At 36.9% G+C, this 23,769-nt stretch overlaps 1 protein-coding gene across 5 annotated transcripts in view; it reads left to right on the plus strand.

Annotated features, from left to right (window-relative positions):
* GALNT2 (polypeptide N-acetylgalactosaminyltransferase 2) overlaps nucleotides 1–23,417 on the plus strand; it is an 87,818-nt gene extending 64,401 nt beyond the window's left edge. For 2 of the 5 annotated variants that reach the window (XM_089529946.1, XM_089529947.1), the window contains 14 exons: nucleotides 1,255–1,353; nucleotides 1,467–1,534; nucleotides 2,088–2,153; nucleotides 3,511–3,632; nucleotides 4,711–4,830; nucleotides 6,749–6,836; nucleotides 10,664–10,751; nucleotides 11,423–11,526; nucleotides 12,497–12,623; nucleotides 14,309–14,401; nucleotides 14,832–14,915; nucleotides 16,571–16,697; nucleotides 19,120–19,239; nucleotides 20,685–23,417. In XM_089529946.1, the coding sequence (XP_089386072.1) occupies nucleotides 1,255–1,353; nucleotides 1,467–1,534; nucleotides 2,088–2,153; nucleotides 3,511–3,632; nucleotides 4,711–4,830; nucleotides 6,749–6,836; nucleotides 10,664–10,751; nucleotides 11,423–11,526; nucleotides 12,497–12,623; nucleotides 14,309–14,401; nucleotides 14,832–14,915; nucleotides 16,571–16,697; nucleotides 19,120–19,239; nucleotides 20,685–20,840 (1,462 nt within the window). In that variant the 3' untranslated portion in view covers nucleotides 20,841–23,417. Of the gene's footprint in view, nucleotides 1–1,254; nucleotides 1,354–1,466; nucleotides 1,535–2,087; nucleotides 2,154–3,510; nucleotides 3,633–4,710; nucleotides 4,831–6,748; nucleotides 6,837–10,663; nucleotides 10,752–11,422; nucleotides 11,527–12,496; nucleotides 12,624–14,308; nucleotides 14,402–14,831; nucleotides 14,916–16,570; nucleotides 16,698–17,906; nucleotides 18,060–19,119; nucleotides 19,240–20,684 lie in introns of those variants that run through there. The other 3 variants (XR_016281736.1, XM_089529948.1, XM_089529949.1) reach the window with 3 other exon arrangements.
* Nucleotides 23,418–23,769: the final 352 nt, after the last annotated feature.

Here is a 23,769-nt window from a genome sequence, read left to right on the forward strand (position 1 = left end):
GGAAAGTGAGATACAAACAACAAAAACAACAGTTGATTTTGTTTTTTAAAGAGTTGAAGCCAAGAGAAGTATGGTGTAGTTCTGAGATTGATATTTCATCTTCTACTCTATTTGTTATGTTAGGATTATTCTGGGTGGAGGTAGAAGTCTGAGGACCTATTCAAATATATAAAGTAGACTAAAAACAGAATTGTTGTATGTGAAAGAAAAACAATTTATGCTCTCTTGCTCCTATGTCATATGTTTAGAAGAGATCCAGAAATATGTGAAGCCTTTACCTGCACTGATTAATGCTGGAGAGGAATAAACAGAAGATTAACAGAGCTTTTCTGTCCTATTGCCAGCAAAACTTTTAAGCGGCTTAATTTTATATGGGTATAATAAATATTTGGGGATTTGATTCACTTTAGAAGACCTAGATTCAACTTGCTCTATTAAAGCAGTTGATTTTGATCAGCTTTAGAGGGAATATTATGCTATTATTGGTTGGATTAGACTTAAACATAACTGAATGGTGCACTAGAGTAAACTACAAATACTTCCCAATACTTTTTAAAAGCTGCCTATTTATTGAGGACCAAAGTGGATATGGCTTGCAGCCTTGACTTTATCCATTGTCAAGGACATTCTGAGTCATATAGATTTGCCCTCTCACTTTGCAGCTTCTTGAACATAATAAGTATCTGCCTTGCTAAAGTTGACCCCTGCCCCCAAGTGGGATAGTCAGTATAAATTGCAGTAAAAGATGGTGTGGAACTTTGGAATGGTAACATGAACTGATACCTGATCCACAATGTCAGAATCAAAAGCCAGTGAACTTCTTCAAAAGCATTCTTGAAAAACAAGATTTAAACACAAGTTCTAACATTGTTACTGCATTCAATAAGGCAAATGCTACATCTAGTAATGTACCAAAAGGTGTCAACAATACAAAAAATACTGCACACAAAATGAATGCCTACCAAAGATAGCTCCAGACCTTTCCAAAATAGATCCCTCTTCCCAATAAGTGATCCAAAGTGTTCAATCTTTTTCAAATCAGATAGTCAGTAATTGTCTTTATGTTTATTTTAAGATTTAGACTTATTTCATAAAATGGCAATTGTTTTTCTTCAGACATTATGTTCTTGTTTCTCTCTTAGAAGTTAAGATGTGAAAGCATGCTGTGAAAGTGAAATTTTAATAGGTGCCTAGATGGCATTGTTGAAGGTATAGAGCTAATATTTAAAAAAAATAATGGTTTTTATTTTTAAGGTGCCAGAGGAAGCAGTGGCGGGTAGATTTACCAGCAACTAGTGTGGTAATCACCTTTCATAATGAGGCACGGTCAGCTTTGCTTCGAACAGTTGTCAGGTATGTGTGAAACTGTTTTGTCTACAAGAAATCACTACAGTGTGTTAGTATAACAATTAAATAATAATTTTCATTTGACCATCTCTCTTCTTGTCTCTCTGTCTTTCTTAAAGTGTTCTCAAAAAAAGTCCACCCCATCTTATTAAAGAAATCATTTTGGTAGATGACTACAGTAATGATCGTAAGTACTGGCACAGGATTCCTGTAAGTCTCTCTTAAAATACAAAAATGCAATGTAGATAAAAAGACTTATTGGTTGTATATTAGATGTGTCATTGCAGTTTTGGCTGGTTGGTTTCTGTTCTTTAGTTGCAACACATATTTATCAACATGTGGTTATAGCTTGTCAACCGTTTGCTTTTTGATATGCATAGTCTAGCCTGTGACGAAAAGTAACAATAGCCTGTGATTGATCTTGGGCTGCTGAGTGTGTCTTCTATAATTTCAAGTTCTGTTGAGCTGAAATTCTCATCAGTATAAGAATGGTTTATTGATAGAACTGTTCTCTAAAAACAAAAATCCACCCTAGAATCTAGTTCTATTACTTCATAATCCAATTTGAGACCTATTTGTTCTCCTATTGCAAAGTAGGTTTAACTCAGCAAAGAAGTTACTTGATATCTTAAAAACTTGGAACCTATATGTGGTTTGACAAGGAAAAATAATCTTTCACATTTTTAACCTTGAGTTCAGATGAGTGCATGATTAATTAATGTTGCCTCTTTCTTTCCTAGCTGAGGATGGTGCTCTCTTAGGTAAAATTGAAAAAGTACGGATACTTAGAAATGATCGCAGGGAAGGTGAGCATTTTGTATGGACTGGAAAAAAAATGAAGACATAAATTCTATAGAGAAATACTTCTGTTAACAATAGCAGCAATTGCTTTTCCTGGAAGTCCTGTATGTGGAGGATATGAAATGTAACAAACTGCACAAAGGAGAGAACTATTCAGCCTGATAGCTTTTATTATTCTGTCTTCTGAATTACTTTCTAAATGTTCTCATTTCATGGTGGCAGAGGCCTCCTTAAACCAATACCTCCCTGGGTGCAAAGGCTTTAGAAGCTGAATGTAGAAAGCCAGTAGTCTAATTGCTTCACTGGACTACCATAAATTAGAGAGCTTGACAGTTGTTCCTATTGCAGTGAACTCTCTCCTAGGTACTTTTATTGAAAAACTGTTGACTAAGTTATCAGGCTTTCTATGAATCACTTGTAAATTCTAACATCATAGGCCAGAATCCAGAGGAGTGCTTTTGCTGTAGTATTTCTTTCTGTCAGCAGAAACAGGAATGAGACAATCCTCCCTCTGCTGTGTTGCCCCCACATATACCCACTAAACCACCATCTCTTGCTTTGTGTGGGATTACCTCCAGTCCAGCTTTGGTCCTAGGTCATAGATATATGCAAAACACTGTAAAAAGTAGTCCACCCAATATTCTAGCATTTTTCAATCAAATAGTGGGATAATGATGATGACGACAACAACAACAACAACAATAATGAAGTCTCATCTTCACTGCTTTCTTAGAATCCTAGAGTTGTAAGATACCACAAGGAGCATCCAATCCAACCCCCTGCAAGGCAGGAATACACCACCAAAAAAAACCCCTCCCAACAGATGGCCATCTAGCCTCTGTTTAAAACCCTCTAAGAAGCACTGTAAGGAAAGAAGGTTTCTTAATTCCACTACCAGCAGCTTCTAGGAAGTTAGTGATGGATGAGCCTGTCACCTGAGATTGATTCAAGATTGGGGTTGGCAAATAGAGCTATTTCCTGCAAACAAAAGCCCACACTAGAATCTAGTTCTGTTAGTTCAGAACCCAATTTGAACTCTTATTTGTTCTCCTGTTGATCTTGTGCCTCCTCCAAGCTTGCCGACATGGTAGCTGTGGCTGCTGTCAGAGCAGCATGGATAATGGCAGAGAGGGAGTGCTCTTATATGTTAGAAAACTTGTTTTGGGGAATTGAAGTGCCTCTGCAGCAAGATTCCAGGCCTCAAGAATGCTGTGAAGTTACATTCAAGGCATTCTTAGCACCAGGGAAGTTGATCAGTAAATGAATTGTTTTACCTTTGTAACTGGACTTGTCTTAGACTGCATCTTATGATGAAATGGTGAACATACAAGCAGTTGTCTAATGTGTCATCTTGATTTTTAGGTTTGATGCGTTCTCGTGTTCGAGGAGCAGATGCAGCCCAGGCTAAAGTACTAACATTCTTGGATAGTCACTGTGAATGCAATGAACACTGGCTGGAGCCTCTTCTGGAGAGGGTAGCTGAGGTTAGTTATGGGGAGCACAGACTACTGGGCCAGAAGTGGTCCTACTCAAATCCTGTGGTGCCTTTTAGAACATAATAGCTGTAATCAATTTTAAGCTAATGTCTACAAATGCTTCCATTAAAAAAAAACTCTTGTCTGTTAGTCTTTCAGATTTTATTTGAAACCATTTTAAAACTGAGACCAGGATGAGAACAGTTGCCACAGAAAGTGTATCTTCATTTCCCAGGCTTATAATGAGGGAGGGGGTTATGACACTATAATTATGGTGCATGCATAGCTTGGAATGATATTCTAAAGAGAAGAATTCTAACATCTGTTGGGCAGACATTTAGGTTTCTGTCCCAGAGGATGCAACTCATGTCTCATATTATTTACATATTGCCATTACTACCCCCTCCCACCAAATTGTGCTGTGGTTATGGGTTCCTCTTGAACCCAGTGGGGGTTGCAGCGCCCATCATGGCCAAAACCCACACTTCCTTCCTCATCCTTTCATCTTTCTTAATCCCTTTTTAAATTCTTTTTGAAAGCAAAATCCAAGCTGCTTGGGATAGGCATTTCTTCTTCAAAAAGGAGCAAGTGCTCTAGGAAGCCTTCCAGTAGTGCTTACGATATCATTCCTGAGAGTGCATCATTCTGTAGAGCTATAGATCTAGGACATTATAGTACTGTAGTTGTATAAGAGTCAGTGTGGTAATGGTTTGAGCATTGGACTACAACTCTGGAGAACAGGGTTTGAATCCCAGCTTGGTCACTAGATGACCTTGAACAAGTTGCACTCTCAGCCTCAGAGAAAGGCTCCGCTGAACAAATCTTGCCAGCAAAAGCTTTAGGGTTGCCATAAATCAAAGATGATTTGAAGGCAAACAATAACAAGTTCTGTAAAGCACCCTATCAGAAATTACACCATGAGCATTCCCAGTGATTATGGGCTTGGAGTAGCCTGTGTACATGAAAAGGCAGTTAGTACTGTAGATGTGTTTGTTTGTGTACCTTCAATTCATCTATTAACTTATGACAACCCCATGAATTTGATAGGTTTTCTTGGGCAAGAAGTACTCAAAGGTTGTTTTGTCAGTTCCTTCATCTGAAATATAGCCTACAGCACCTGGTATTCCTTGGCAGTCTCCCATCCAAGTACCAATCAGAGCTGATCCTGCTTAGCTTCCAAGATCAGATGGGACCTGGCGCCTTTAAGGTCTATATCTTGAATTATGGTAGAGCTGACATAAAATTTATTTCTCTGCAAAACAATTTTTTGTTACTTTTGTTTGGTGTTCCCTTTAATTTTAGGAAACTTCTATATAATATGTCATTGTTCTTATAGGCAGTGTTAGAAGCATGGCAAATGGTATACTTGTTAGATATAGCATGTTCTGCTTAGCAAGTACTATCTTGGACTTTGCAGTAATCATTTCCTTCTATGGCATTGCTTATGTGGCCAAATGGAACCACCTACACATGAAGTAGATATCAGCCTACTAATGGAAACCCTATGGTTCGAGAAATGTTAAATCTAATATAGCAGAAAAATCAGTGGGGGGAGTACTCTGAAGATTTTGGGTTATTTTCATGACTTAGTTTTTTGTGTGACTGTTTTAGGGATTTGGGAATAGATGAAATAGAATTAGCTATTCTGGAGGAGGGGACATTCCTGACTAGAATACCAAACAGAACCATTCCATGCTGTAGCATTTTGTTGGAGATTCACCCTGTAGGAGAAATGTTTTATTTCTAAATTCAGAGAGGTGTGGTGCTTTGGCTGGATTGTTGGCATTGGAATGTGGGAAACTTAAATTTGAATTCCTGCCTCCTGGACACAATTCAGTGGAGATTCCTTGAACAAGTCTTTTATCGGATGTCCTTCACTGGATACTTTGTAGGTTAAGGATGAGGTACAAATTTATTCACTACATATTTGTAAAATTTAAACCAGTTATTCATATCTAAACCAGTTCATTTGTTGCAGGAACAGGGGTTGTAACATGCTTTTGTAGTAATAGCACCATATATTTTTTTATAAAATAGTAGCTACTATATAAATAAGATATAACATTACCCAAATGGGAGTTAAACATGCAAGACAAATATATTTTCAGAGAAACATTTCCCTCCTAATACATTTTACTTTTTATTTATATGTGAAAACATGTCAAACCTGCTCCTCATCCTTGCAGATGACAGGGCAAAGCACAAATACAAATAAATCAGTACACAGTGCAGCTAACACACAGTGCAATCAAAATGGAAAAGGCAGAAAATACAACAGAACAAAATGAGCCATTTACAATTCCTAGGCAAGCAAAAAGGTTTTGAGTTGAAACAGCATTATGATGGGGAGGATATTCCTCATGCATGGTGCTGTAGCTGAGAAGCCATTCCTTTTTTGCCTCAAAATATACCTGAGGTACTTGCCAAAGAGCCTTCCCAAACAATCATATGTATTGGCCTGACTGGTAGAAAGAGAGGCATTCAAATAGATATTTCAGTCGTGAGCATTTTGAGTTTTGTTCAGACGTAAATAGACAACCAGTGAAGCCCCTTCAGATTCAGTGCACCATCATTCCCCCTTTAATTTGTATAATTTAATTTATATAATATTGTTTAATTTATATTTAATTTATATAATTTATATCATTCCTTCTTTAATTTATATTAAAGAAGATTTTATATTTTTGCATTTGTACATTTTTGTATCACTTCCATGTTACCTGTATTGTATTTTAAATTTATTACTGTTACTGTACTTTGTTTATATTTTACCTTAATTATATTGACATGTAGTGGATGATAGCTTTTAGCAATAAACAAACTGGTAACTTATTTCCCCTGGGGTACTGGTTACATGACTGATCAATGTATTCTGCACCAGGAAAGCTTCTGGATGAACTGCAGAGTTTGCCCCATATACAGCATATTACATTATTCCAGTTGGGAGGTTACTAGAGCAGGCACTATTCTAATCTGACAGTCTCTGTTCAGAGCTCTGTTTGGAGGGATGGGCAAGGAAAATGCCTTTGCATGGATTTTATGACATACATCTCATCATATCAAAAGTTTACCAGCCTTCCACATCTGAACATTATATACTAACTGTTGTTTCATTTGTTTTCCAGGACAGGACCCGAGTTGTGTCTCCTATAATTGATGTGATTAATATGGACAACTTCCAGTATGTGGGGGCATCAGCTGATTTGAAAGGCGGTATGTACCTGTACAAAATCCTTGCAATACCTCTATAGTTCAGGAGGTTTTGAATAAAGGCCTTGAAATGAAGTTGGCATTAGGTTCCTGATAATTGTGATAGAAATGAGAGACATCTTTTAAACTATTTTAGACTGAAAATATTTATTGTGTATTGTTGCAGTATGCACATACTTTACAAAATAGTAAGGCATTTGTTTCTAACCCTAAGAGGAACTTATCACAGGTTTTTCTTGGCAAGATTTGTTCAGAGGTTTTTTTTACCTTTGCCTTCCTCTGAGGCTGAGACAATGTAAGTTGCCCTAAGGTCACCCAGTGGGTTTCCATGTCAAGGTAGGGATTTGAACCCTGTTCTCCAGAGTCATAGTCCAGCACTCAGACCATTACACCTCATTGGCTTGGTAAGACATTATGTAAGTAACAAAAAAGAACTGATGCTCTCTCAGATTTAGAATTTTAAGGCCACATATGCAAGAGTAGCATTATACGATAACAGGGGAATCTATAGTAGATTGTTTCTGTGTAGTCAAGAAATGCTGATGTTCAGGTTTCTAGCCAGCCTAAAGCAGGAATCTTGTGTGTGAGTATTAATTTAGGGGTAAAGCAAAAGTAAAGGATATATTTTCTTTTCTATCTCCTTGAAGCCTTCCCAGTAGTGCAAAGAGTCTCAGCTATCAGGTGAGGAGTATTCTGGTGTGTGGTAGGCAACCTGTAGAGGGCACAACTACCACTGGTGTTTTAAAGAGCCACCCTGAACTCCTTGCTCCCATTTTGGCCCCCAAGCGCTCCAAAATGATTAATTGCACCCTGGCAGGTTCGAATTCCTGCTCGACTATAGAACCCACTGAGTGACCTTGGGCAAGTCAAACACTCTCAGCCTCAGCGGATGGCAGTGGCAAATCCAACTGCCAAGAAAACCTGGTGATAATGTTAACATAAATCGGAAATGATTTGGAAGCATACAACAACAACAAAATTAGTAACTATTTATTTCATTCTCAGGAAGGTGAGAAAGAGCATTCAGAAATATTTTTTAAATTCAGGTTTAAGTATTTTAGTAAGCCAACTCTGAGTATTCTCTTGTGTTTACAGTATATTGTAAATATAGTGAATTAAGAAAACTTAATTCTTAATTAAGAAAACTTACTCCAGAATGAAAATCTTGTTCTTTGAGGAAAACAAAAGAATACATTAAGGTCTAAAGATTGCAGACTAGGTAACATATCCATTCTTAGTATTGTCACCAGTAATCATTCCTGGGTAGCCTGTTCTATGGCAAAAGTAGTTGGTGAGCACTATCCAGTGACTTTTTATGATCACAGCAGTAGACATTTGAGGTGGCATGATTATTGAAATCGCTGTATTTGAAAGTACCATCAATTCATACATTACTTTTCTCCCCATAATTATCTGTAAGATCACATTGAAATCAAATGTAGTTGTGAGCTGGTTGAGAGAGAAGAACTTGAAGAAAAAAATTAAATTTTAGATAACTTTTACAAGCAGATGGTGGTGACCTGACTAATTTATGAAAAAAGGCAAAGATGATCTCCTTCCCATGCTTGTTTTTGCGCTATATAAATGATCTTGGTGCACACTTTGGTTTTAGCTTAACAATAAGTAGAACTGGTCTGATCAAAATGGTCTGATGCATTCATGTTAGATTACTGTCTAATTCCTCCGAGTCCTTCAGGATATTTTACATTCTGTTTTTGATTTTTGCTACAGAAGAGCCCCCTAATGTTTGCTCTAGTGTATACTAGTACAGGCTCAGTAATGTCTTTGAAGCAGTAGTAGCTTTTATCCTCACATTTTGGGTTAATGACATTGTTTGCCATGAAATATGCTTTATACCATTTTAAAAGATGTTCTACTGATCAAAGTATTTTACCTTCATTATTATTGTACTGTAATATTACTGTACATCATTCTTTTGTGCTGAAAAATACGTGGTGCAAAGAAGTTGAGGTTATATTTTCTTTTGATAGAAATTGGCTAAGCAGAAGAGAACTTAGCTATCATGAGCTTTATTTTCATTGGAAATAGAGGGTTTACAGTGCATGTAATAAATAAAATAAATGAAGAAATCTATGTGTACACATGTGGAAAAAATGGTAAAAACAGTTTTATCTTCTGCTGTCAAAATAATTAAAAGCCTGCTATGTTCATAGCCTTGTTGCATTGTTGTTGTTGTTTTACCACTGCCTTAATTTTCTGTTGAAATTATTTGCACATTTCTAATTGATGAGGTCAGTTTCCACTGCCTTTTTGCATAATCTGGCTAAAAAAGCATAAACCAGCCTTCATTCCTTAGACAGATAAAATGCTTATTTTATGATAACTCAAGTTATAAAGAAAATAAAAACCCTTCTGAACAGTGCTTAAATATGGCTTATATATTGTTTTTGCCACCCAGAATACATTTTTATCTGTACAACCAGCTTTGCACATTTAGCACTCAATTACTTTGTTTTCTTCTTCTTAATATCTGATAGCAGTCACACTGTGGTTAAGTAATACACCATTGTGGCACATGCAGAATATTGATATATTGCAAAAATGATTTTGCATAACATGTAGACGTTTTATTTATTATTTCTTATAAACAAATTATTTATATAATGTATTTGATACATTTATATAGAGAGCCAGTTTGAATGTTGGACCACTGATTTGAATGTTAGACCAGCATTCCAGAAGACCAGGGTTCAGTTCTTTGCTCCATCATAGAAACCGTAGAACAAGTCATATTCTCTTGCAATGTAATAGGAAGAGAAAGACAAACCTCCTATGAATAAATTTTGCTATGAAAATTCTATGATAGGTCACCATAAGTCAGAGTTGACTTGAAGACATATAATTTACCACATAATAGTCATGCAGTCAATGGTTGCCTTTTATCACAAGATCAAAATCTATAACAAAAAAATCTATTATCAATGCATTGTTAAGTGAACCTGAAATACAAAAATAGGGAAGACAAGCCATACACATTATGAACCTGAAATAAAGAAATATGGGTAGATGAACTTTCCCCACTCTGACACTCTGAAGATAATTTTGAGTACAACTCCTGCCCCCCAGACAGCTTGACAGGTATGTCAGGGCTGATGGGGGAACAACTAGAGGGCATAAATTATGAGATGTAAGCAAATAAGGAATCAGAACTTGCCCTTATTTAAGGAGAAATCATTGTAGCATTTTTACAGCCAGCCCTCCACCTTTGTGGTTTTGATGTTTGCGGATTTGAGTATTTGCAGATACAGTATTAATATTTTCTCTCTAAGAATCTCTAGATCCTTCTAGGTGCAGCTATTCCTGAAGTTGACCATAGAGTTGCACTGGGGGACCTAGAGATTCCTAGATAAAACATTTCTCTAGCCATTTGTAGGTTCTTCAGCATGATTCTTTGGTCAGCTTCTGGCAGATGTTGACCATAGAGTTGCTTTGGAGGACCTGGAGATTCCTAGAGAGCTGTATGTAATTTATTCCTAGAGAGATGTAGTGTATTTTTATTTGTGGTTTTTCCACATTTGCGAGGGTCCTGTGCCCCCAACCCAGTGAATGTGGAAGGACCACTGTACATGAACGTGAACTATAGTAGCAAAGAATTCCAGATAGTGAAGAGGGACTGTAGTTGTGTGTAGTTGGTTTGCACAGACTGACAGTTCCTGCTTCTGTCTTGCTTGCTGCTTTCTTACAATGTAATGCTGGAACAAGAGACTGATACAAGGCAAAGGAAACTCATTAATATAATATCTGACCTATGTATGTAATATCTGTTCTGTGCTATTGTTTCCCCCCCCCCCCTCGCCCCAACCTTTTAGGCTTTGATTGGAATTTGGTATTCAAGTGGGATTACATGACACCTGAACAAAGAAGAGCACGGCAAGGAAACCCAGTTGCTCCCATAAAGTATGTTCCTGCCATCACCCTTCCCCTCACAAAAAATGTTGTTGTTCTTAGTAAGTGTAACTTTGAGTTCCCACCTCCCAAGTTATTCTTGGCAGAGTGTTCTTGAATTACTATGCATACCATGAAATCTTAAATGTACAGACAATGTTGGATAATTCAAATTTGTAGCCCAGGATATGTGTTAGGGATATAGGGACAAAGCTGTACATTAGGACTCAGATAGTTCCTAAAAGTATCAGCTAAGAGCAAGAAAGGAAATCCACCAAGGACAATGTTTCTTTTTTTCCATTATTCGGGAGAGGGGGAGGACCCATACTGTAGGCTGGATCGAGACCCTTTATGGTCTGGATCAAGATCCTTTACAAGCTGGAGGACCCGTAGTTATTTTAAAGGACTTGGAAACAAACTTACAGCTGGTGCCATAGTGGTTTCACATGTGCATATTGCCTCACATTTGCAAATTTCTGAGAATAACCATTTCTTCTAAGGACCATGTTATTTGTGTGATAGACTCTTCTAAAGTGGTGGTTTATGCAGATGAGCAGAACTGAACAAAATGGTTTTATTTATGATACAAACAAAAAATTACTCAGTTCGAATTTTAATATATCTGATTGTCCTGTAGAAGTACATAATGTGCAATTCCACCCTTATCCTTTATCTCTCTTTAGAACACCAATGATAGCTGGCGGACTCTTTGTGATGGATAAACTTTACTTTGAAGAGCTCGGAAAATATGATATGATGATGGATGTGTGGGGTGGAGAAAATCTAGGTATGACTCTTTCCTGAGAATTACTTTTTTTGAAGAAAAGCAAATTATACTGTAACCTAATTTTGTGAGTTCATGGCCTTTAGATCTCTGTCTGGAGTGGATTAAAATGATAGTTAATACTTTAAGTGGATTATTGGCAAAAAGTCAACCACAGCAGGCCTCCATTCTAAAATCAGAGCTTTGTTGGCGTGGGGAAAGGAATTGAAGAGGGAGATTGTGACTTAGCTAGACATTGCCCAAGATTTTTTTAAAGGGTTATTTTTTAAAAGCTTCAAAAATCTTTCACTAATTAAACATAACTGCCAAAGTGTTTCATTTAAGAAAGTTTTAAAAGATGTTCCTCATATTTTGATGTTCCACATCAAAGAAAGGCATATAGCCCATAGGCCTAATCATTCTGTATGTATATTTTAAGAAATCTATTAGAAAATAGTTACCTGAGGGCTGAGCTAATTAATTTTGATTATCAGACCTAGTAGATACTTGGCACCTTAGTTCAAGATGGATTGTGATTTTATATCTCTTATTATCACATGTAAGATCATTCTTTTTGTGCTGACACTTTCATTATTGGTCCTTATTTCCAGTGTTCACGTAATTACATATGCCCATAAAGTCATTGTTAGCTATTAAATACTGAATTTTAAATATTTTTAGTCATTTTAAACAGCAAGGGTAAAAAGTGCTTGTTCTTTTTGAAGGGACATATTTAATAATTGTATAGATAACATAAGCTTCTCAGTTTTAAAAAAGAATACAGACAAAATTTAGGCTTCTTCTAAATTCCCTTCTATTAGATATAATGACATCCAGTAAAATTTTCACACATCGTTTTAAAAGGTAATATGTAATTAGAGACCAAAAAGCCTCACATGAGTCTGGGAAAGAGAAAGAAAAATGTCTGAATGTTGTGTTTTTTTTGTATGTGATTTTATTACTCTCTCTCCTCTCCCCCCCATTCCCATGACAGAGATTTCATTCCGTGTGTGGCAGTGTGGTGGAAGCCTTGAAATAGTCCCATGCAGCAGGGTTGGCCATGTCTTTCGTAAACAACATCCTTATACCTTTCCAGGAGGAAGTGGTACTGTTTTTGCAAGGTAATTTGTCTTCAAGTTAAATGATGAAAACTAGGATTTAGTCCTTATCCAAAGAAATGGCAAGTGAAATTAAAGTTCATTACTATCTTTTCAGGTCACATAACTGATTTTTATTTTACTTTACTTTATTTTATTTTATTTGGCATGTTTCTACTAGCATGAGACCCAAGGCAAATTAAAAACTTGATAATAAAAAAGTTAAAGCACAGTTAAACAGTCATAACATCATTCAGTTTTTTTAATGTATAAAATTATTTTTAGAACTCAATGATAAAAGCAAAAAAAAATCAGCATCCCCCCCACTTACTTGAAAAGCTTCCATGACAAGCCTGTTTGAATAAAAAGATGATGTGGAGCTCCTTATCAATCAGAATATTGCAAACAGGTTATACATTTAATTGCTTTATCTAGTATTTTGCATTTTTAGATACCAATGCTATCTTTAGAATTCACAAGTGGATATCAAGACTGTATCCATAAGCTCTCTCTCTTTCACACACACATGTATGTAGATCTGTATTGGCCTGCTTGTTGTCTGCATAAGTATTGCATCTATCCATGTCTGAAAGACAGGGATGAGGACTTTGTGGCCCTCTAAAAGTTGCTGGACAGCTCCCATCATACTTTACAGTCATTCTTCAGTCAGAACATTTGGAAGGCCACATATTCCAATCCCCTGTGGTAAGAAGCATGGAGTCTTGCATTTAAAATGCTACATATATTCCCCATGGAATCTCTCTTATTTCTATGATTTGGACAATGCTAAGTATATGCCCATGCAAGGTGATTCACACTTGAATTATGGTTCCATTCACTTTCCCATACCACCCCTAAAACATATTATAATCTGTAATACAACCTCCTGAATGGATTATAGATGTGACAATCCTAATGGACAGCAGTATTAAAATAGAGGGGAAAGATTAGGAAATAGTGAGATTTACAGATTGAAATTCAGAACTTCTGGTGGGGGGGGGCGGGGACAGTTCTGTTAGTATAGGTGTTCTGGAAGAAATTTCAAATGGACTACAAAACGTCTGATCACAGTAGCAGAGTTCCAGAAAGTGACACTACTTGGAATGTGCTAGTTTATCATTAATTCCTGGATTCTTAACAGAATCCCAATCAATATTGGCACAAAACTCAATTCAGTAGCACCTGGTAGGGTGTGAAATTGATGGTGATCAAAGTTACAACTGAAATCTTTTACACAGAATTAGTTGTTTTGATTCTGTATTTGAAGGAGTCCTCATCCTGTGAAGACAAACCCTAATCAAAGGAGTTAAAAGAAGATTAGGAGAAGAAATGGCATGTAGCATCACACATCTTGGCCTGTTCTTGCAGTGTTCTAAGTAGCAAAAGATCTGACTCAAAATACTCAAAAGTAAGAAAGAAAGCTTAGGAAAGTCAGAATTTTGTGGTGGCCAGGAGTACATTTGCACAATTAAAACTAGTCTGTCAACTGACTAGTATTACTATTTGGTATGATTTTCTCAGTTAAGGAGGTTCTTTTGGGATGGAAAATAAATTTTTGCTTTGGAGAATGACTCCAGTGGCCACAGAAAATACCTTGATGGCCACTTGTGATCTATGGGCTTCAGTACACCCACCCTGTAATGAAGAAGTAAGGAAACTACTTCAGTGATAAGAGTAGAAATAAATTCTGTATTATGAACTGTTAACAGAAATACACGTAGAGCAGCAGAAGTCTGGATGGATGAATACAAAAACTTCTATTATGCAGCAGTGCCTTCAGCCAGAAATGTACCTTATGGCAAGTAAGTAATTGATTTTGAACTATTCAATATATTTTAGGTTTCTTGATTTTAAAATTGCATATACAAGATACCTATTAATTGAGAGCCAGCATGACGTAGTGCTTTGAGTGTTGGACTGTAACTCTGGAGACAAGGATTTGAATCCCAACTTGACCATGCAACTCACTAGGTGATCTTGGGTGAGTCACACTCCCTCAGACACGGAGGTTGGCAATGGCAACCTTGACAAGAAAACCTCATGACAGGTTTGCCTTAGGGTCACCATAAGTTGGAAACAACTTGAGGGCACACAACAATATTAATTGTTAGCTCTCTTAAGGCCCTTTGTTAAACAATTTTAACTATGGAAATAACAGTGCAGAGACTGTGTCAGTTTTTAAAGATAGTTGTTTAAAAAATTAAATAAACAGTGCTTTTCTTCTCTCAATAGTATTCAAAGCCGATTGGAGTTGAGAAAGAGACTTAACTGCAAACCATTCAAGTGGTATCTTGAAAATGTGTACCCTGAGTTAAGGTGCGTATCTTATTGTGTGTGCAGGTCAAGATTTTTCATCTACACTAGATTAGGAAATTTATTTCCATCTCTCTTTGTCATTTGAGCTTCATTTTATTCTGACTTTTTTCAGTGTACTCTTAAGAGCCTTAGTACTTGGTACGTATATCAAATATAAAATGGTGTTTCTTGGAATAGGCTACCTACTTCATGTCAATGCCAAAGAGAGATTGTGGGAGCCATGCCTAATGGGGTTGTGAAAAAGTTGCACAGTAATTGCCAAGATAAGATCAGATATTTGGGAGTACAATACATAGGCATTTCTGCACTTTCGGTCAAGCCTAGCCATTTCAGCAACAGGCCTGATGCTTCCTGGCAGTCACAAAATCTGATGTTTTGTATCTATACTCCCATCTGCCAGTAAAGTGGGGCCTAAGGGCTATGTATATGCACTCATGGGAATTATACTGTGCTAAGTCCTGGCCAGGAAACTCCTGGTTGAGGCCATGGCTTTCTAATTCAATAGAAAACCAAATGGAAAAAAAAATCCATACTATATTCCAGTGATGGCGAACCTTTTAGAGACTGAGTGCCCAAACTACAATCCAAAACTTACTTATTTATTGCAAAGTGCCACATGCCTCTGGCTTTCTAGTAACAAACTCTGGCAAATCTGTGCTGAGGCGATGGCACGCGTTCCCACAAAGAGGGTTCTGCATGGCCCCTCTGGCATGAATGCCACCACTGCTATATTCATTTGCTTCTGTGAAAGTACCACTTGAGCCTAGCACTCAGTCTTAATTAATCTGGAAGAACTATTACTATACAATGACTAAAGTATGCATAATCTTTTTTTCACTGTTCATGTAACAGGGTGATTAAAAGGTGTTAAAAATAGCTCATTTAAGCTACAACAGGAACGCATCCTGAGCTGACAAGAGACAGAAAAACCTTTTCCTTTTTCTGGGGCAGGGAAACCTTTTCCCCTTAAGGGATGTCCCGCCAAAGAAAGTCTGCTGGGGTCAATGGAACCTATGTTAGAAAAAGCTAATGGTGGATGGGGTTTGCATAGCTCTTCACTTGTCTCACTTGATGGATGAAAGTAGTTCCACGGATACGGTACCAGGAACTCAACAGCATGAAGGGCTGCTTGGAGTTAGGCTGTTTATACATATAGAGAAAAAGAATTCTTTTAACCAGACCAACCTGTGGCAAAATGTTTATACTTATCAGAATCTTGTTTGAGATACAACAATCTTTCTTTTAGGTCAGTCTGAATGTATATTAAAGGGAGAAGGTGGGTCTTGCAAGAATAATTTGTGTGCTGAAATTAAATGGTGCATGCCCAATACATTTGAGTTACTTTGAATGTATATCTGTATTAGTAGCTCCTTGCATTCTCATGCCCCCTCCATAACTATTTTTGAACTCGTCTAAACTCAAAGTCTTGCTCATTGAGAAATTGCCTCTTTGCAGTTTCTTACTTTTATTATACCCTTGAAACTTTTAGGAATTAAAAAAAAACAGTCTGTAGATTTGCTGAGAGAATTGCTAATGAGAACGCTGTAGAAAATAATTGTATTGTATTGTGTACAAGCACCTCTGAGTTGCTCTCAAGGCAGAGTGAGTTTTAATATTGACGTTTGGTCAGAATTAAAAGGTTTCTTGTTTTTCAGGGTACCTGATCACCAAGATATAGCTTTTGGGGCCTTGCAACAAGGAACCAATTGCCTTGACACTTTAGGCCATTTTGCAGATGGCGTTGTTGGCGTCTATGAATGTCATAATGCTGGGGGAAACCAGGTTAGTATAGTAATTAGTAGTTTGTAAATGACAAGAAGAAATCATCCTGATTTCTAGCTCTTTATTGCACCTCAATGAAAATATATGTCTTAGTACAACCTTCTTTACCTTTTGGAGGATTTTTCTAAACTTTGTCTACTTTCTGTGATTTGCCAAAGCTGGAATTTCTTTTGTTTTAAGAATCTGTTTTGCAACCCAGTGATTGCTATTGATTTCTGCAAATGTCCTAGCAGTCTGCAATATCTTATATACTCATGTATAAATTGACTTTATGTATAGGTTGAGGGCAGGTTTGGCCCCAAAGTAACGGGTTTTGATGTGACCCGTGGATAAGTTGAGGGTAAAACTTAGGGGTATGTAACTCAGGCTATAAAGGAAGCATAGGAAAAAATGCCAAAGAACTTGAAGAATTCTGGCAGGCATAATTCCTTAAATTCCACCTTAAAGATAGATGAGGTGGAAAACTATGGTAAATGGTGGCTGTGTGTTGTGCAGGGGATTTGACCAGGTGCAGATGGGGCATTCAAAAAAGCCTTTCACTACTCTGATCAGAGAAAGGGATGGTTTTCTTTTTGATAAAAGTTAAGGGTATGCTATTAACTCTTATTAAAAAAGAACCATTCCCTTCTCTGAGTAGAGTAATGAAAGGCAAGAGCTCAGTCTGCCCAAGAGAACCTAAAAGAAGCACTGACCCCCTCCCATATATGATATAGCATATGGATGATTTAGCTAAATAAAAATCAATAAGATATCTGTTATGAATACTGAAACAGAAATTCCATAGCTCAGAGGGAAAATATTTTCAAACTGAATAGTATGGTTTTGATGTATAACAGTCTGTATGCAATGCAGGGTTAAAGTAGTTGTGTTTGTACAAATTTCACTTGCAGCAGAATTGCAAACAAATCCCAATTAGAGTAGACCAGTTGACTGTAAGTGTTGATTTAGCAAGTTCCTGTTGGTTTAGTGGGTTTACTCTAACATCCTCTTTTTGGAAAGGTTAAGCAATCTCATATGTATCATCATTTATGAAGTCTTCAAAAATGATACCTTGGTATGGCATTGATTAGAGGTATATGGAACATTGTGTAAACTGAAATTTGGAAAATTGTCTAGCCGCCTTGATCATGCATTTGGTAAGGCAGGGTAAAAATAAAAATTATTATTATTATTATTATTAGGTAGAAATGATAAATTCTTGTTTTAAAGGTCAAAATGAAGTTACCAATACAGTTATGTTGACCTGTTTAAACCCACATCCAACAACATTCAAAATAGAAGAAAATGCTGAAAAAGTGAATTTAGCTGCCGTAATTATTGGGACAGAATTCTCCAATTGGAAATAGCAGATCATATGGGGAAGTAAGAATGCACTGATATAGCGAAGGCAAAATAATGTATATGTATTAATTTACGGTTTGGAAGAGATCTTGGATGTGATCATTTTCAACATGTCATGCTTCATGTGATTGTCACTGTCACTAAGTGGTTTCTTTACCTAACCCATTTGCCACGTCACCTTGGGGGATTTCTTTGGCCTACGGTAGTTTCAGTCATGATTCCAAATGGTGACATCTGTCACATGTAGACTTCAGAAGCATATCCACTGTATATGTTTTGAATAATGTAAATGGGATCTTCTGGGTCCAACTGAAGGCAGAAGTTAGTAATATACAGGTATCTTGGGGGCTATTTGGATGGGAGCGTAAACCTTAGTTAGGAAAAAATCACACTGAAACAAAATGAATTCAACATATTTTCAGGAAACAAGAGGGAAATATTGCGATATTGATATTCTCCAGTGTTAGAAAATGTCACCTTATGATAAAGCAGAGATGGGACAAATTCGTCTGTATATTCAGAGGTTTGGGGGGGAACATGAATCAGTAGTGACCTGATATATGTGCTGAATATATTAAGGTTTTGCAGGAAAAGCAGTTATAAAATGTCATAGGTAAATCTGCATGCCTGTTCTGTCCCTTAGTTTATTGTGGATGAAGCAAAATGAGAAAAAGACCAACCTGTATTTTCTAATCACATGGGTTTATATGTTCCCCTGACACTTGGCTGCTGAAATCTGGTTTCACTTGGTTAGATACTATTGTGTGGTAGAACCAGCAGAGGGTAGTATAGGGTAATGTTAAAGCATAGTTGCAGCACTAAATTTTTTGAAAAAAAGTTAATGCTGAGCTTCCAATGAATCACACCAAATCTCTTTGGCAAATTACTGAATTTTTTTTGCTATATAGAAAAAATGAGAGATATCAGTGACTTTCATCTCAATTCAGATCCTTGTTTCTAAAACATTTCTGTCTTTGTGGCTTTCCCAAGTGTAGCAGGTACTTGATAGCAAATTAAAACAGATGAATGTTTTTAAGCATTGTGCACATAGATGTAACTGTATGTTGTTTCTGTTTTTCAGGAATGGGCCTTAACAAAGGACAAGTCAGTGAAACACATGGATTTGTGCCTTACTGTTGTAGACCGAGCTCCTGGCTCACTCATAAAACTTCAGGGCTGTAGAGAAAATGATGGTAGACAGGTCAGTATCTGGGGTGTAGGCATGCATAAGTAATATATTTAGTTCTCTTCCCAGCAACTGGATGCACTCATCTGTAGCCAGAATAAAAAACAGGCATTGAAAGCACAAGATTCCTAATCAGTTCATTTGGCCAAGAAAAGGAAAAAAGGATTTTCCCTCTGCCCTGCAAATTGGCTCATTCACTTTCCTGCAAAATTATCCCAATATCCTTTGTCTCCAATAACAAGGAGTGGAGGAGCCTGCAAAACATAAATCCAGTGACATTTTCATTTGAACATTTTCCTTTTTAAGTGAACCTTTGCAGTGTAATTTATATTTTTAGCCCAAAGCTGGTTGCAAAATTGTGATAATAGGCCAAAGGGACAGTGGTCATAGAATAGTGGTGTTTATTAACTTGTCCATGTAAGCAGTAATATGAGATGTTTTTTATCCCTCAGATCCATTCTTTAGAAATAGGTCACCTCTTTCAAGGGAACCATCCTATTTCAGTGAAACTTGAAATGTGACACCTTGAATCTCTGAATGAAAAGGAACTTGATTACCTTATGCTGTTCATATCTGGCCAGTATGTCAAGAGTTATCAGTTCTGAAAGTTACATTTTAAGATCAATACCATAGTCAGCAACTCTATAGACTCTGAAATATTGCATGATCAATGCAATGCATCACCAATGTTGTGCACAAGTCACACAGCATTTCTTGAGTTATGGAGTGAAATCTTCTCATATATCCATAGTCACTTTCTCCTATTCAGCTTCTTGCAGAACCTGGACAACTTTTTACATACAGGTAGTGTGTGCTTTCTGTAAGATTCTTCTGTGAAGCACAGTCATTTTTAGTATAGTTTAGTATAAATGTTTTTAGTATATTGAGTATACATTTAGTATATTGAGTATATCTTAGTGTATGAGAATATTTTGGGAAGGAGGGAGCATTATCCTTTCTAGGTTCATTGGAGAACTGGAATCACAGCTACTTAGTTTCCTTTGTTTGCCATTTAACCCCAGCATTCATAGTTCTGCCTTTTCCATTCCTTATCATACACCAGTCACTTCACTCATTTATTCAGTAGCTTTCCCAGGGTGATCTTACAGCATTATAAAATTATTCAAACTTTACACCACTCTGCTATAGTTCCCAATTATTAATTGTACTACAGTGTCCTCATTTTTATTATTTATAGAATATTGCCCTCCTTTATGATCCTGATGTTAGCAAACAACGTTAACAACGTTTTTGTTTTACTAGTCCAGTTTCAACTTTTTTCTGCTACAATCTTAGCCATCTTTCATTCCCATCATTTAAGGCAGACTGTCTGGCCATGTAGAAAGGGCAGTCCATACTGTATGTTAGAAAGGAAATTTATGGTAGAGTAGGGGGAAAAACTGTTTCTTTTATTCTTATTTATTGAATCTGAGTAATTTCTGTTTTGTTTTATCTCTTAGAAATGGGAACAAATTGAAAGCAATGCCAAACTGAGGCACGTGGGCAGTAACCTGTGTTTAGACAGCCGAAATGCCAAAAATGGTGGTCTGACTGTTGAAGTTTGCAGTCCTTCACTATCACAGCAGTGGAAATTCACACTTAATCTACAACAGTAGAAGGGCTCGCACAGATATACTGTCTCATTTCCTAAACCTTGGGCAACATTTTGATTGCATTACTGATAACTTTATATACCTCAGTATTCCATCTTTGTCTGAAAGTAGGTGATGACAACTAAAGTGAACAAAAGGGAAGCAAGTGAACTGGGGACCCTGCCATTGTCTGTAGCTGCAGCACAGCTCACTCCTTCCGCCACGAAGGCTTACCAGTTCCTTTCCAGCTTCAAGCTAATACTTACACAGCAGATGATTAACATCCCTAGAAACAACAGATGTACAATAGAAAACTGCTTTCAACACACAGGAGGAGGGAGGGAGGGAATGGTTGGGAGGGAATAAAATTGTTCGGAGAAGATCATTGGCAGTCTCCATTTACATAGAAATCGGTGTTTGTGGTTTCCAGAAATCAAAGAATCATTTTGAAGGTTTTGCCATGTGTACTTTGTATATTTGACCATGGACTTTTCTATGACAGGACTCCAAATATAAACATTATATAAATAAATATATATAAATATATATTGTCAAACTTTACAACTTTCTATCAATTTTTCATCATCCTGTAATTTATCAAGAAAGCATTTTAACACTTTACTGGAAAGTGGATTGGACAGTTGAAGTAGAAGAACAAAACTCTGTGAAGATGCAGGTTTGTGCTGCTGAGTTGTGTTCATGCAAACACTGGATGCTTTTGCTTTGTAAAGTGTGCCTACTTTGTGTTTCATTCTTTTGGGAAACTCCAGGCCTCTGTAAAGATGGTGATGGAATGGCAGAAAGAGGCTTGCAAGCTTCATCTCACCAGCATTGTCACCTCCAGCTGAGGAATTCATGCAGTGTGCTCTGGATATCTGTAAACTTGGTCTTTATGTTGGGCAATTCTAGACTCCTTTGTCTTAAAAGAATGGTTGTGTCTTTTAAAAAAAATAATAATGCAGCTGTAAGGGTTTAGTCCTTAGATTGTGTTCACAATATGATTTTCTTTTCTTTTTCCTGTTTAAAAATTGTCAGAATGACAGATAGCACAAGACCACAGTAGCCTTTTCATGGAAGCGTGAGCAGCTAGCAACTAAATATCAGCATTGCAGCTGTTCTGCACCTGCTCTTGGATTATCATGATTTGGGATTTCTCTTTGTGTCCTAACTAATGCTCCAGAATGGGCTGTAGGACTATAATGTGGGTGCAAGTGGTACATCAAAAGCAGTCATTTCAGTCTGCTATTTTTATGTCAGAGTGATGTCAGAGGTGGCTGCCAGTTTTGACTGTTCTCCCCCTCCTTCCCACTGCCAGATATAGGCTTCTGAGGTGAAAAACAGCTTTATGTAAGATTTTAAAATGAAAAATGAAAGCAGCACTCCTAAGATGCCCTCTGGTGATTACAAAATGACAAAGACAAATTATTATGCAATCATGTCTTGACAGTGTTCTCTTTTGGGCCATATGGATCTGAGAGTATTTTATGAGCTGCATTTCTCCTGACAGCTGCAGTATTTGCAACAAAATGTGAGCATCCCTCCATGCAAACAAGGACTTAAAATTTTAGTACCCTGTTTGAAATAGGCTGGTATACATTTGGATTTGTATGGCATGCTTGTGGTTTCTGCAGGTACTGTTTTGAGATGTTGTATGAACATTACATGGTTTGGACCTCCAGCACGTGTTTTGTTTTGTTTTGTTTTGTTTTGTTTTTTTTTGGGCTGAGGAATATGGATATAATCCTTTTTCATCTCAAATTTCCCTTCTCCCTATTGAAACTCAAATATGAGCTTGGCAGCAAAAAATAGGTGTTCTTCTTTAGCAACCCAAGGCTTGCCATAAAGATGACAATTCTTTGAAGAAGTCATTAATTTGAAGAGGAGTTAGCATTGGACTTTTAACTTTTAACAGCAAATTAGCTATATAATCCAGTGCTTCAGAGAAAAACATAGTAGTAAAAATAAAGGTGCACATTTAATACCTTTCTCCTTGTGATTCAGAAATCTGGCCAGCATACTAACTGTTGTTTACTAGAGTTCTGGAAAAGTACTTTCTTTATTGTTCCCTAACCAGATTCACTAATAAATGTTCTTAATGTCTCCCCACTCCAGAAAGTTCTAAATGTGAGGTATGTTTTTCCTCCCATATCCTAGACATGTCATGCAGAAAAGATCTCGATATTGAGACTGTAGGCGATACTGAGTGCTCCCTTGCTCAGAACAGAAACATGGTGGTATGATAGATATGTTTACATGACACAGTGTGCCAAAGTTATTTACTGTGACTTCATTCTTTTAAGAAAAGTCTTTGGTTTTCAGGTGTAGTATACCAAGGCTGTCAAACACAACCTCTGGGCAGTGGGTTTTACTAAGGGGTCCTGTTCAGAAACCTTTGAAATGAAGTGAGGGTATGTAATGGCAGCCAATGGTGAATATTAATTTTAGATATTTAAAGTAGCCAAATACTCTCCTCTTCCCGGCCCCCCAGCCCCAAACAAATTGCAATGCAATGTTGTCTTTGTTCTAACCTTAGCTTTTTCAAAGCAAAAATGATGGTGGTACATGTGAATTTCATTTTTCAAATTAAATATAGTTTTGGAACTGTCGTTTCAGTTGATTCTTTAAAATCTGCTGTACAGAGCTTGTATTTTGTTCATTTTATAGATGGAAACCATCCTTGAAAAAAACCTGTTTGTTTAACTTAAGAAAATAAATACTTTATAGATAAGATACCAATGTTTGCTGTCATTCTGTTTTTTGTGTGTGCACTTCAAACCTGGAATCTGAATACTTCAATTTTAGCTTAGGATTTCTTGATCTGTTTGGTCAGCCTGTTCTTATGTAACACACCTGTAAATCAGAGTTTGGAGCAATGCTGTTTTATGGAGGGGGGGCGGTTACACTAAAACTCCTAGCTATATGAGCTTGGAAACTGGGAGTTGTATTCTCAGAA

The sequence above is a fragment of the Sceloporus occidentalis genome, unplaced genomic scaffold, assembly GCF_023333645.1.
Source record: "Sceloporus occidentalis isolate IW3139 unplaced genomic scaffold, rSceOcc1.0.p SCAF_6, whole genome shotgun sequence".
Classification (NCBI taxonomy): domain Eukaryota; kingdom Metazoa; phylum Chordata; class Lepidosauria; order Squamata; family Phrynosomatidae; genus Sceloporus; species Sceloporus occidentalis.